At 42.7% G+C, this 12,329-nt stretch overlaps 1 protein-coding gene across 1 annotated transcript in view; it reads left to right on the top strand.

Annotated features, from left to right (window-relative positions):
- Positions 1-959: 959 nt before the first annotated feature.
- PRMT8 (protein arginine methyltransferase 8) overlaps positions 960-12,329 on the top strand; it is a 56,466-nt gene continuing 45,096 nt past the window's right edge. The window contains exon 1 of the mRNA XM_053970692.1: positions 960-1,582. Coding sequence (XP_053826667.1) covers positions 1,508-1,582 — 75 coding nt within the window. The 5' untranslated portion in view covers positions 960-1,507. The remainder of the gene's footprint in view (positions 1,583-12,329) is intronic.

Consider the following 12,329-nt stretch of genomic DNA (forward strand, 5'->3'; position numbering starts at 1 on the left):
TTTCTCACCTCCTCCGTATAAAAACAAAACAGAAACGTGAGAACAGTGGGCTGGAGATGGAGCTGTGGAAAGTGAAGTTGGAAGGATTAATTATGTAATACGCCCCCTCTCCCGCCCTTACCCACAGCAACACGAGTGAGGTAAACCCAATCCTCCCAGCTGACAACTCAGAACTAGAAAGTGCCCGGAGGAGTGAAAGCAAAATAAACGTGTGGGGAAGGTGGCGATGCACTCCTACAAAGGAAGATGTCATTAGGAAAAGGCTAAAAACAAGTTCAAGTCACCTTTAGCCTCTTCCCTTCCCTCCCCAGCAAGACCTCTCCCTCCGCCTCTTCCCCTCTCCTCCCCCCAGCTCCTCCTCCCCCCTTTTCAGCAGGAGCTGCAGCCGGATCGGGACTATATTCCTCCAGTTCACGGCTCTCTGACGGAGCGTGGATCCTCCTGAAAAACTTCAAGTAAAACAGGAGCTGGGAGAACACACACACGAAGATATATTAAGAAAGCAGGTTTGCTACTTAACTCGGAGGAAAGAAGCTGGAGCAGACTTCTTCGGTTGCTCTCTAAGAGCCTTGCCGAGAGTCCTTGCAAAGAAAAGTGTTGCTGATTCAAAAGAAGAGGAGGGATGGGGAAGAGAAAAAAAAATTGTGCATGTCTGTGTGAGAGGGAGACAACGTGTGTGTGTGTACGTGTGAATGCGTGCTTGTGTGTGAGAGGGTGTAGGCGACGGGTGGGGGGAGCTTGAAATTATATTTTTTTTCCTACGAAAGACACGTGAATGCAATTCCCAGTGAGGGGCACCAAGCTCTGCCCAAGAGCAGAAGGGGTAGGGAGAGGGAAAGGGAGAAGAGAAGGAAGGGAAGAGGAGAGGGAAGGGGAGAGGGGGGGAGGAGGGAGGGAGAAGGAGGAGGAGAAGGGATTTCTATTTCAGAAGACATTCATAGAAAGAGGGTGGCAAATTCTGTGACCGTCTTTAAAGGAAGTGTCCTGGGACATAGAGAGAAAGAAAGAAGCCCAAAGAAGGAAAATAAAGGGCTATGATTTCCTTGTCCTGTTGCTTTGTCTCTGGCTCCCTCTGCCTCTGGAAGAGTAGCCACAGGACACAAAGATGCCCAGCTGGTCACTGCACGCCCAAGTTCAGTTTAGCTGGTGCTTCTCTCCTGTTTAGCCTGACTGCTTTCTCTGAAGGGGAGGACTCATAGCCCGACAGCCTTTTAGTTTAACCTGAAGAGTGTGTGCCGCCTCTCTGCCCACCCCAAGAACTCGCTGGAGGTGGAGGAGAGGGGAGAAAGAGGAGGACTTGAAAGTGCCTGAGGAGCTCCCGATGCTAAGAGGAGACAAACATTCCTGTGGACGACGCAGAAAGGACAAAGCTGACTGATTTATTGCTGTTTTCCATATTTTTTTTTTTTTTATCTCCCTGTCCTTTGGCGCACACCAGTGTTTGGAGATCTTTGAAAACACAAACCAAAACACCAGTCCCGAAGCCCCAACCCCTTGGCTAGCTCTTATGGGAATGAAACACTCCTCCCGCTGCCTGCTCCTAAGGAGGAAAATGGCGGAGAACGCTGCCGACAGCACCGAGGTGAGTAAGGATGCGAGCCAGAGCCGGCGCCGCGCTCCCGCAGACCCCAGCACTGATCCCTCGGCAGAAGCAGCAGGAAGTGCAGAACAACTTTCCCGGCCCCTCCGGCCAGCTCCTGCCTGCCGTGCTGCTATGGTTTCCTGCCTTCGCCCCCCCTCTCCCCCCACTTCCCTCCCCCCGGATCCCTCCGTTCCCCGTAGGCAGAGAAGTTTGCCCGGCGCTGATCTCTCCAGGCGCTCGGGGCTGCCCGGGGCCGCCGCTCCGCAGCCGCTTCCCGGGAAGTTGGGTGGCCGTGCGGAGAGGCGGCTCCGTGGGGTGTCGGGTGTGGGGGCAGCGCGGGGCGGGCGGCGGTAATTCAGGTGTTGGACGCGCCGAAAGGGACAGACCGTCTCTTGCGGCAGCACCTTGGCCAGCTCCCCGTGCTTTCCGCCGGCAGCCTTGGCTGGGATCGTTTGGGGCCACTTTAGGAGCATCCGTGTCTCTGCAGCATCCTGGATATTACCAGAGCGGAGCTGCCCGAGGTGGGGGCTGTCCGGCTGGCCTGGGCAGTGCCGAAAATAGCTTTGCACTGCCTTCAGGCCGGGAGGGTAGCCTGCGAGGTCTCAGGTTTTCTGCAAGAAATGCACCACCCCCCCCCCCCCAGCCCCCACTCCCCCACCCGTTACCTTCTGCTTCCTCAACACTGGGGTTGAGCAGCCCCTGTTTACTTGTCTGGGGCTGTCTTGACCTCACTGAGACTTCTCAGGGGATACAGCAGTGTGCGGAGTCTCAGGTCTGGAAAAGCAGAAGGATGCAGGATGCAGTCCCAGCATCTCTGCGAGCATGTGAGAAGGAGACAGGCGAAAGTGCGAGCGTGTGCCAAACTCGCTGTTTCTATTTATAGACTGTGCCTAGCACTCTGACTGAACACTTAACACATGCTTAAGCAAGATGCAGCACAGCCATGTACAGACCCCATGGACATGCACCCCAAACAACTTTACAGCTTTGCCCTTGCAGGAGCAGCACTGAACCTTCTCCCCAGTTACCCTGCAGAGGGAATAAAGAGCAAAACCTCATGTGAACACATGACTATTCCAGTCTTTATTATTTCCACATCTCTGCCTAATGTCTCCTTCTTTCAGTTAGTCCTCCCAGTAGGTGTCCTGCTCGCTCATGAATTCCTTCCACATTTCTCTTCACAATAGTGTTCTCTCTGCTTGACCTTCATAAATATGCCTCCTTTGCAATGCCAGGTGAAGAGCCAAATTTTCTTAAATGAATGTGATGTAAGCACTAAATCAAAGAACGTGCCTGCTACTGTGCTGCAGCCCCATAGAGTACTGCTTGCAGAAGAGGCATCTATAAATAGCAAGAAGTCTGGCTGCACATCTGTAAACTGTCGTAGTCCTGACAGCATATATTGCATTATAGGTCCCAGGATCCCAGGACAGGATTGCAACAAGAAATGTACAAGCACAGACAGTTCCTTTCAAAGCCATTTTTGTCAATGGAAATTGTTTTAAGACAGGGAAAATAGGTGAAAAGAGCTCTTCAATGATTCCTCTTCTATTTCATTCACTCTCAGCACATTTTTATTGTTTAATTGTGTTTTCCTGTTTGTGCAATGCTGCACACACTGCAATGTTATTTTATGGAGAAGGATTTTTTTAACAAAAACGGATTCATTCCAATGCTGCATACAGGTTAGGAGAATATTAAAATGCTGTGCTTCATCTCCTCAGAGTATCCATCAGTGACAGACTTGTGAAATGAGAGTGAAAATATTGCAGATTAGGCATATCCTGCTCCACTTCTACCTTCAGAAAATCAGAAGGGATACATTTGTAACCCCTGTCTAGATATTTTCTATTTTATTAATGTTCTTATTTCTGATATGGTCTGAGAGTTGTCTGTCTGCGTATGTGCAGAGGTAGAAGTGCACCAAGCAAAATATGCCAAGACCTGTGAAGCTCTTTTACTCATCAATCATCTATATTTAGCAAAGCCACATGATACCAGTTTGACCTTCAAACCTGTGTTTCTCTAACTTTCTCCTGAAGTTAACAAATATATGTGACAGGAGGAATACAGGACAAAATATCTCACTTTTTGACTTACCACAGTGTCAGAGAAAATTAGGAATTTGTATTAATTTGCTTCATTTGAAAGAATTGGGGTACCAGTAATATTCATTATTTTATTATTTTATAATAAATTACTGAAGAATTTTGATGTTACAGTCATATAGGCATGATATAAACAAAATCAGCAGTAATGAGAGATGAAGAATTAAAACATTTAACAACTGGTCAGAATGTCCTACTACCAAATTATTCCAAAGACCTTCTGATTCTTGCTTAGATTGATTTGACCCAATTTATTTGTGTTACAGCTTCATAGTATATTTTTCATGTTTCGGTGCTGTTTTTTTTTTTTTTTAATCTACCACTACTAAGAGCATTTATCAAAGTTTTGGTCAAATATGGCAAGTATACTCTTTCAGTTGTAGGGCAGTTTAAAACAATACATTAAGTCAAGGAACATGGACACTGCATGAAAAACAACTTTTTATTCCCTTGACTACCCTCTGTTGCCCATGCTACCTCTTGAGCTTAAAGAAATTATGAGAACAGGCACAGACAAGGAAAAAACAAAGATACAGTAAAACAACACTCACTGTTTCCTCAAGCAAAAATACAGAATAGAAAAGCAATTGCTCACTAGCATTACTTTCCAGTCAAGGAAGACACCTTGTGTTACGAGGAAACTTAGAGTGTGCTCTCATGATTCCAGCTGTACAGACATTTACATCACTGGTATCCCCACAGCCTTATATCTTGATGTAAAACATGGTCAAGTGAGTCCAAGTATTGGCACAGGTGCTGTTGAGCCTTGGATCAGAATATCAGAACTATCAGAATGTTTTTGCTATTTATTTCACTGATAACAGCCTGATATCAGTCTATCTGCTAGAGTTTATGTAGGACCAGTGGTTTGTTATGTGTTTATAGTACCCTGAGAATACACAGTGTTTTGTATAAAAACAAAAGGGGGGGAAAAACCCTACGATTTTTCTGTTTAGATCCTCACTAAATGCCACGGGGTCCCACTAATAGGAAACTTGCCAGAATGGTTTCAGATCCGTGTCTGCAGCACACAAGGAAAAAAGATGCAGAAAATCTTTATTGCCAATGGCCATCACATGAATATTTAGAGATGTTCCACTGGAACAAAAGAATCTCTCCTTCTTGAGAATCTCTCCTCAAGAAACAAGAATGAACCTCTGTATCTTTAGTCACAAAAGGAGGCTTGTCTAAATAAAACAGGACTGTTTGCATAATAACAGATGCAGAATTGCGTTCTCTGCAAATAATTAAAGACACTCTGACAGAAAACAAACTAAAAGAGAAACTGTTCTTTGTAGAACATACGCACAAAGGTTCTGCAAAATTCATGGTGCTGACCTGCTGTAGATTTTGAGTTCTGGGATTTTTTTTTTTTTAAATGTATTATTTAGAATCCTACTCAATAGTAGGCCCGATATCAGTGATGGAGAAAAAAATCTGAAAGAAGTGTGATTTCACAAGAAGTATGCCTGACTGTAACTTTTGAACCTGTGCCAGGTAAAAGGAACACAACCATAAAATCATAGAATAATTTGAGTTGGAAGGAAAATTTAAGGTCATCTACTCCCCCCTCCCTTTGCCATGGGCAGGACATCTTCAACTTGACCAGGTTGCTCAGAGCCCCATCCAACCTGACACTGAATGTTTACATGGATAGGGTGTTAATCACCTCTCTGGGCAACCTCTGCCAGTGTTTCACCATCCTCATTGTAAAAAATTTCTTCCTTATGCCTTGTCTATATATAAGTCTAGTCTAAATTGACCCTCTTTTAGTTTAAATCCGTTATGCCTTGTCCTGTCACAACAGGTCCTGCTACAAAGTTTGTTCCCATCTTTCTCTTAGGCCCCCTTTAAGTACTGAGAAAGTGCAATAACCACAAAGTGCTGCAGCAGCACAAAGTGCCAGGGTTTATGTGCACATCCAAAAGATATCTACCTGTGACAGGCTAGTGTCTGACTGAAATAATCCTAGAACTTGAAACTGATCTGGTTTTGTACAATCTAATTGCTTAGTAACTTCATGAAAAGCAGTTCTTGTGCCGAAGACTTCACAGTCTGTAGAGAGAAAAGATTCCTGTCTCATTGCTGAGAATAGAGAGATCAGTTAATTTATTTATGGTTGCATAATGGAGTCCTCCCAGAATGACCTATTATGCAAACCTTGGGCTTTGGTTAGATGTGGGGTAACATGCCTAATAGATGTACTTCCCTAAACAGATGAATAAAACTGATTCAGGATTATGTGATCTGGGTCAGCAAAGGTAACTGACTGTTCTGTTGTCAGAAGTGGGGAGGTTAAAGTGTTCTATCTGCATGAAATCCAGTCATACAACTACTGAGGGGGGAAAAAGATATTGTAGAATCTATTGAAACCATGAGCTTCTATTTGTGATTTATGAGTAGAAAAAGGAATTTCTCCTTAATAAGCTACCAAAGCAGAAATTAACAGAAACAGTGCAGAAGTGTGTGTAACAGAGAAAATTCGACCGAATGTATTCAGTAAACCAAAGTTTTGCTCCTGGTTATTGTGCTGGGGGTTCTTACAGATAGAATTAATTCTCTCTAAGCTTTTCTATTCGTTCTATTGGATTCTATGGTTCATTAGTGAGAGGTCTTGTAGAAATTTCTTATTTGGTGTTATTAAATTGCTTAGAACAGCATATATGAATGAACATTAATGAGTGGGTGATGTTTACCCAAGAGAGAAATGGCAGTGCTGTATGGTGTACATCTTGGACTAACAGAAGTCATGAGAGGTGTGGCCTGGTGCCACAGAGCCAGCTGAGGAGCCAGTTTGTAACATGAATTTCAACCTTACTGAGTGGCCACATGCCTGTGACACATAACTTTGAACAGGAAAAGTTGTGGGTGTGTGCAAGTGATGTAGGTGACCTACAGAGACCAGACCACTGGCTCATGATCCAGAGGTTTTGCACATTTGACAAGACAGTCAGAAAGCTGACCCAGGATGTCAGGGCTTCACTGAGGGTGTAGCCAAATTCCCAAGGGCTATAGAGGTGGCTCTGAGTTAAAGCAGGGAATATTCCACCTCCAACACATTTTGATCCTTTACAATTCTCCTACGAGAAGTGAGTTGCCCATGCTATTAGACTAGTACAAGGTACTAGAACAAGGTAGTTCTAACATAGTCATAGGGGCTTTTTGGTTTCTAGCCAGTTCAAGAGTGGGGGAGCAGAAATATGGCTCTGAGCCACCTTTTACAACTTCAGCTGTGCAGAACATTAATTTAGCTCAGCTGAAGATAATAGCTAAATGCATTCCACTCCTTTCTCAAATTTAATACTAAAAGTTCAAGGTATTGACCATGAAATTTTGGCCCCATTGAAAAAATAGATTTTAGTTGGCATTAATAATAGAGATTGGATGAAGAAACACTTATGCTTAAGTAAAGAGTAACAGCAATCACTCAAAGCAGAGTTTCAAGATAAAGATATCTTATTATGGTTCATCCTCTGCCAGCACAGGGTTGTTTTAGTGTCAAGAAGACTAGGATTTTTAGAAAGGATCTGGTTGATATTGGTGACATCATGGACCAAATCACATTGTGTCTTTGTGTCAATGCTAAAAAAGGACTTCCATGCTAGTGAGCAGGCTTTAATGACACTTTTTTCCCAACCTCATTTTGTGAAAAGCACAAAATTCTTCAGAGAAGAGCACAAGATATTCTGTAGATTACAGATTTTGTAATAGTTTACATCCATGCAAAAAGTGAGCTTAGCAAGGCTGATTCACATGCCTTCCAGAGCTCCATCCTGATTGTGAAAGATGAAGGCTTGTGCCTTTACTGGTAAAGGCAGAGCAGAGAAATACTTAAAGGTAAAAAAGCATTGAACCTATTCTTTTCATAGGATTTTGTCTCTGTCTTTCTGAGTTTGCAACAAAGTTCAGTCCCTTGACAGGTGAGATAATGAACAGCTGAAGGGGGTGAATGATGCAACTTGTTGCTCCTACCTCTGATTCCACAGAGAATTCTGTGTACCTGCTGCCCTGATCACTAGCTTTAATTCTGTCTTTATTTTGATCTAGAAGTTTTGGATAAAATGGGTCTTTCCCATATTTTTCTTTTTCCTTTGGGAGTAATTCTAATTAACAGAAACAATAAACACTCATCTCAAAGAAGCAAAGAGGAGATTACCCAGTAAGTGGCTGAGTTGATGACCACAAGGCTGTCTTCCCCATGCCAGAATGGAGCAATTGTTGATTATTCACAGCCTACCTGGCTCTTTCCTGTGTCCTTGAACAGGTCCTGGCTGGCTTCATGAAGTCTTTTGGCATGTTATTTCTTTCAGGGTCTTGCATGGGAGCTGAGTCATTTCATAGCAATGGTGAGAGGATGGGCACTACTTCATTCTTACTATTTCACTTTTAAGCTGAGATTAAACTTGTGGAGGGGCAGGTACTGATCTGTTCACTCTTGTGACCAGTAACAGGACTTGAAGGAACAGCATGAAGCTGAGTCAGGAAAGGCTTAGGCTGGATATCTGGAAAAGTTTTCTACCCAAAAGTGTTGTTGGGCACTGGAACAGGCTCCCCAGGGAAGTGGTCACAGCACCAAGCCTGAAGAAGTGTTTGAACAACACTCTCAGGCACATGATGTGATTTTTGGGATGTCCTGTGTAGGGCCAGGAGCTGGACTCGATGATCCTAATGGGTCCCTTCCAACTCAGCTTATTCTATGATGCTATGACCCTGCCATTCTGTGATTGATTCTGTGATTTAAGAGGTACAATAAGGTCAAGGATGATAGCTTTACATAGTTCTTATATGCTTGATTTGCTAAGTCCCAGTTCTGAAAAATAAAAAAACCCCAAAATTTTAAAAGGCATATAAAATGCTGTCTTTTCCATGATCTACATAATTATAAAACTGGAAACTCACTTTAAAAATCTGGAATAAAAACTCTATTTTTCTTTATTTTATTGCATCAACAATTCAGATATTTAAAGACTAGAACTGGAAATAAGGCAGACTCATTTTCAGAAGCACTCACTGCCAAGTTCGCTTTTCTGAAAATTCTGTAGAGTGCAGAAATTAAGTATAATTTTCCTTTGTATTTTGAGCATGAAATGCTAGGTGATCATAAATAAAATCTCAATGTTTTTCTTTCCAAAATGAAGAGAATATTTTAGTAATAAAACATTTGAAAAGAAGGTGAAGAGAATACCATTCTCCCTCTGTTAAAATATCCTGTCCTGCAGTACATGCTTTTGGAAGCTTGTGAGTATTGAGGACTGTACCTGGGTCCTTTCCTCACAGAGTGAATTCTTGTTTAAAAAGAGGCATTACCACTTTTTCTAACTGTTGCTCACAGAAAAGGAGTTACTTAAGGTCTTAAGTTTTTCCTTTTTTTTTTTTTTTTTTGAGGAGGGGGGACCCCAACTTGGAAGAGAGGCATAGAGGTGTGTATTTTCTAAGATATTGTTTGATACCACTGTCCTCCTCAGCTTTTCCTGGTCCCAAACTCTTCACTATAATGCAACTGGCAAGCTTCCCATTCAGCTTTCTGTTTAGCCTAGAGCACACATTTCAGTTCCTAGTGCTCTCCTTGTCCTGTCCCAAGGTACCAAGTACATCTGAGATGTTCTGCCACAGTTCCCCCCAGTCCCCCTTTTAGAAGAAAGAGTAGTACTTCCGTCTCTTGTGTCAGTATGGTGAAAGTAAACATCTACTGGCTGGGAAGCAGTAATATGTTGTAATACTGTTGAAGTGTTCCCTCAGTGGTCACAAAGCGCACTTGGGGTCATGTGTGGCCTTCCAGTTCTCCTGTCCTGCTTGTCCGTTTTTGGCCAGACGGCTTATGTTTCATTGCTTCCAATAGGACCAGGAAGGCTCAGACCTGGTTTCAGATCCCAGAATAATGTGACCAAGACAGGGCCTTCCAACAACAATCCACCAGTTCAAACTTATTTCTGCTTTGGACCTTAATTTCTCATTTAGATAGGAAGAGAGGAGAGCTTGCCATCTCTTTCAGTTTTTAGTTGTCTCCATGCGCTATTCTTCAATCCACTGTGAAATTTGACACCAGCCTGGGAGAAAGACCAGCTACTTACATTCTTTTCCTTAGTCACACACAGTGAAGTAATTTACCCTTCCTGTAACTCATTCTGAACTACTTCTATGTGAGGACCATATATCTCATGATTGTGCCCCATATAAGACATTAACCTGTATAAATTTGTACTTTTTTATTTTACTTTAATATGATTTACATTAGGATATATCAGGAGTAACACCTCTGAGTCCTATATAAATAGGGATCCCAATGATGTGGCAAAACCAGACATGTTGATTTGAACTTCTGTAACTTCTGAAACTTCTGTAGACCAGCTCATGCAACCTCATGTGCAGCATAGAACAGTCGCCAGGATTAGATCACACTGGCCATTGCTGTCCCTGGCCAAGCCTTGAAAATCTCCAAGCACAGAGATTCCACTGCCTCTCTGGGTAACCTCTTCAAGGGCTGCACCCTCAGCAAGTCCTCAGAGGACAAGTTTTTCTTATTGTCCTATCCGAACCTCAGTAATTGCAAGTTGTGACCTTTTCACCTCATTATCTCATCTGCTGCTATTTAGAAGAATTCTCTTCCATATTCTTTGTAACTATCTTTCAAGTACTTGCAGGTTGCTGTTAGATTGTCCCTTGGTCTCCTCTTTCACAAATCAAGTTCAGCACACAATAATCTCTTCTTATAGGTTGTCTTCTCAGGCCCATGACCATTGCATTATATAGTATCTTGCTTACCTCTTTTTAACTAAATAAACTCTGCAGAAATTATTATGAGAATGGAAAGGAAGAATAATTTCCTAAATGAAAGAACATAGTAGAAAACTAACTTATTAATGCACATGGCCAAGTAGTGTCAGCAAAGTGTATTTTGCAGAAATCCCCTGTGACAGAGCCCAGCTGTATATGTGGCATATTTTACTTCAGGATTTTGGGTCAGTAGTTTCATATTTTCCCTAGAAAGAGAGTAGCACTGCTTCTTACCCACAGTTTGCATCTTATGTAAGTGTACATCTGGAACAGCTGTTTCAGGAGGAAATAAAATGAGATTGAGTTAACCACATCACAATATAGTTGTCTCCTTAGGAGGCATAGTGTTTTAAACCTAATTAGGATTAGCCAGATTTACTAGGAGCAGGGGGTGTTCTGCAGTTGCTAGGGATGCTTGTCTACTGTTGAGCCTTAAAAAAAGCTAAGGGCCATCATTACTCTTTCAGTTTTGTTGGCTTTGGTAAAACCCAATAAACCCCCTGCGAGCCTGAAGCAGACCAAGGATGCAAAATAGCATAACTGAGATATGAAACAGTTACTGGACAGAGGAGATAAAGAAAGGGAACAGATTTTAGTGTGCAAGAAAGTATGTTGCAGACTGAAATTTCAGCTGAACCCTTTTCAGCTCTGTGTAAGGATGCTGATCTCTTAGATTCTTTGGATTAGAAGAGGCAAATATAAAGTTACCCTCAAGTAAAAGCCCTGTTCTGGAAAATATTATATTTATATAGTACTATATTTAGCCATGTAACAGAATGCTTTGCAAATTTACTGGAGGTGAAACTATATAACAAAATTGTTTTGTGAAGTTGGAAAAGAAAAAGCAAGAGAGACAAAAGGCAGTCAGGAAAGTGGGTGGGCAGGTGGATGCAGGGAAAAAAGAAGGGAGGGTGAAAAGGGAAGGGAAGGAGGGAGAAAGGAGGAGGGGGAGGGAAGGAAGGGAGGGAGGGAGGGAGGGAGGGAGAGACTGGGAAATACAGTCAAAATACAGTGAAACACAGGAACAGTAGAAATACTTAAAGGAGTCACAGAATCACTCTGTGGCTCCTTGAAGACTGTTCTTATCAGTAAAGGCCAAGGTGAGGAAAACGCTGAGTACTTTGGCCTTTTCCTCATTCATTGTCCCCAGGGCCCCTGCTCCATTTAGCCACAGGCCCACATTTTTCTTAGCCTCCCTTTTGATGCCTGTGTGCTTGCAGATCATTATTCCATTGTCAGGTTTAACAAATGTCAGGAATCAAGGGGCTGTAGGCAGAGGTAGCAGGAGGCCTTCAGAGGAGTGAATCAATTTACCCTTTTACAGGCTGTCAATAAGGAAATAGCAGGGGGGGTCTAATGCAAATCTCAATTTCTCTGTCAAAGTGAATAAGCCCAACATTCACTGCTCTTTGACAGATTAGTCAGTTATGAAATAAGAAGAGACAGTATGTAGTTCTAGGTCTGTGATTCACCCCCACCAACCATGAAAAAAGAAAGAATGTAGAACATAGAACAAAACAAGACTCTTTTTAATTAGTAATCAAGGTATATATTTTAAAGCTTCCTTGAAATTCTCCATTCAAATTTGCCTTTATCAGCATTGTCTCACAAATGATTAAATCTCACAAATAAGGGATTTACAATACTGTGAGAGACACTCTGCCAATGGAAACTTATCACCAACTCCTACACCTTTGCACACACACCTGAAACCCACTTCAATCTCCACTCCAATGAGTAGAACAGAACAGAGTGCAAGATTCCCCACTGGTCTCCATGTCAGGATTCTAAGCAGCAGGTCAGCTCCAACTCACCTCATCTCACCTCATCAGCACATTGTCATTGCTGAACTTGACATATTGCTG

The sequence above is a fragment of the Vidua macroura genome, chromosome 2, assembly GCF_024509145.1.
Source record: "Vidua macroura isolate BioBank_ID:100142 chromosome 2, ASM2450914v1, whole genome shotgun sequence".
Lineage (NCBI taxonomy): Eukaryota > Metazoa > Chordata > Aves > Passeriformes > Viduidae > Vidua > Vidua macroura.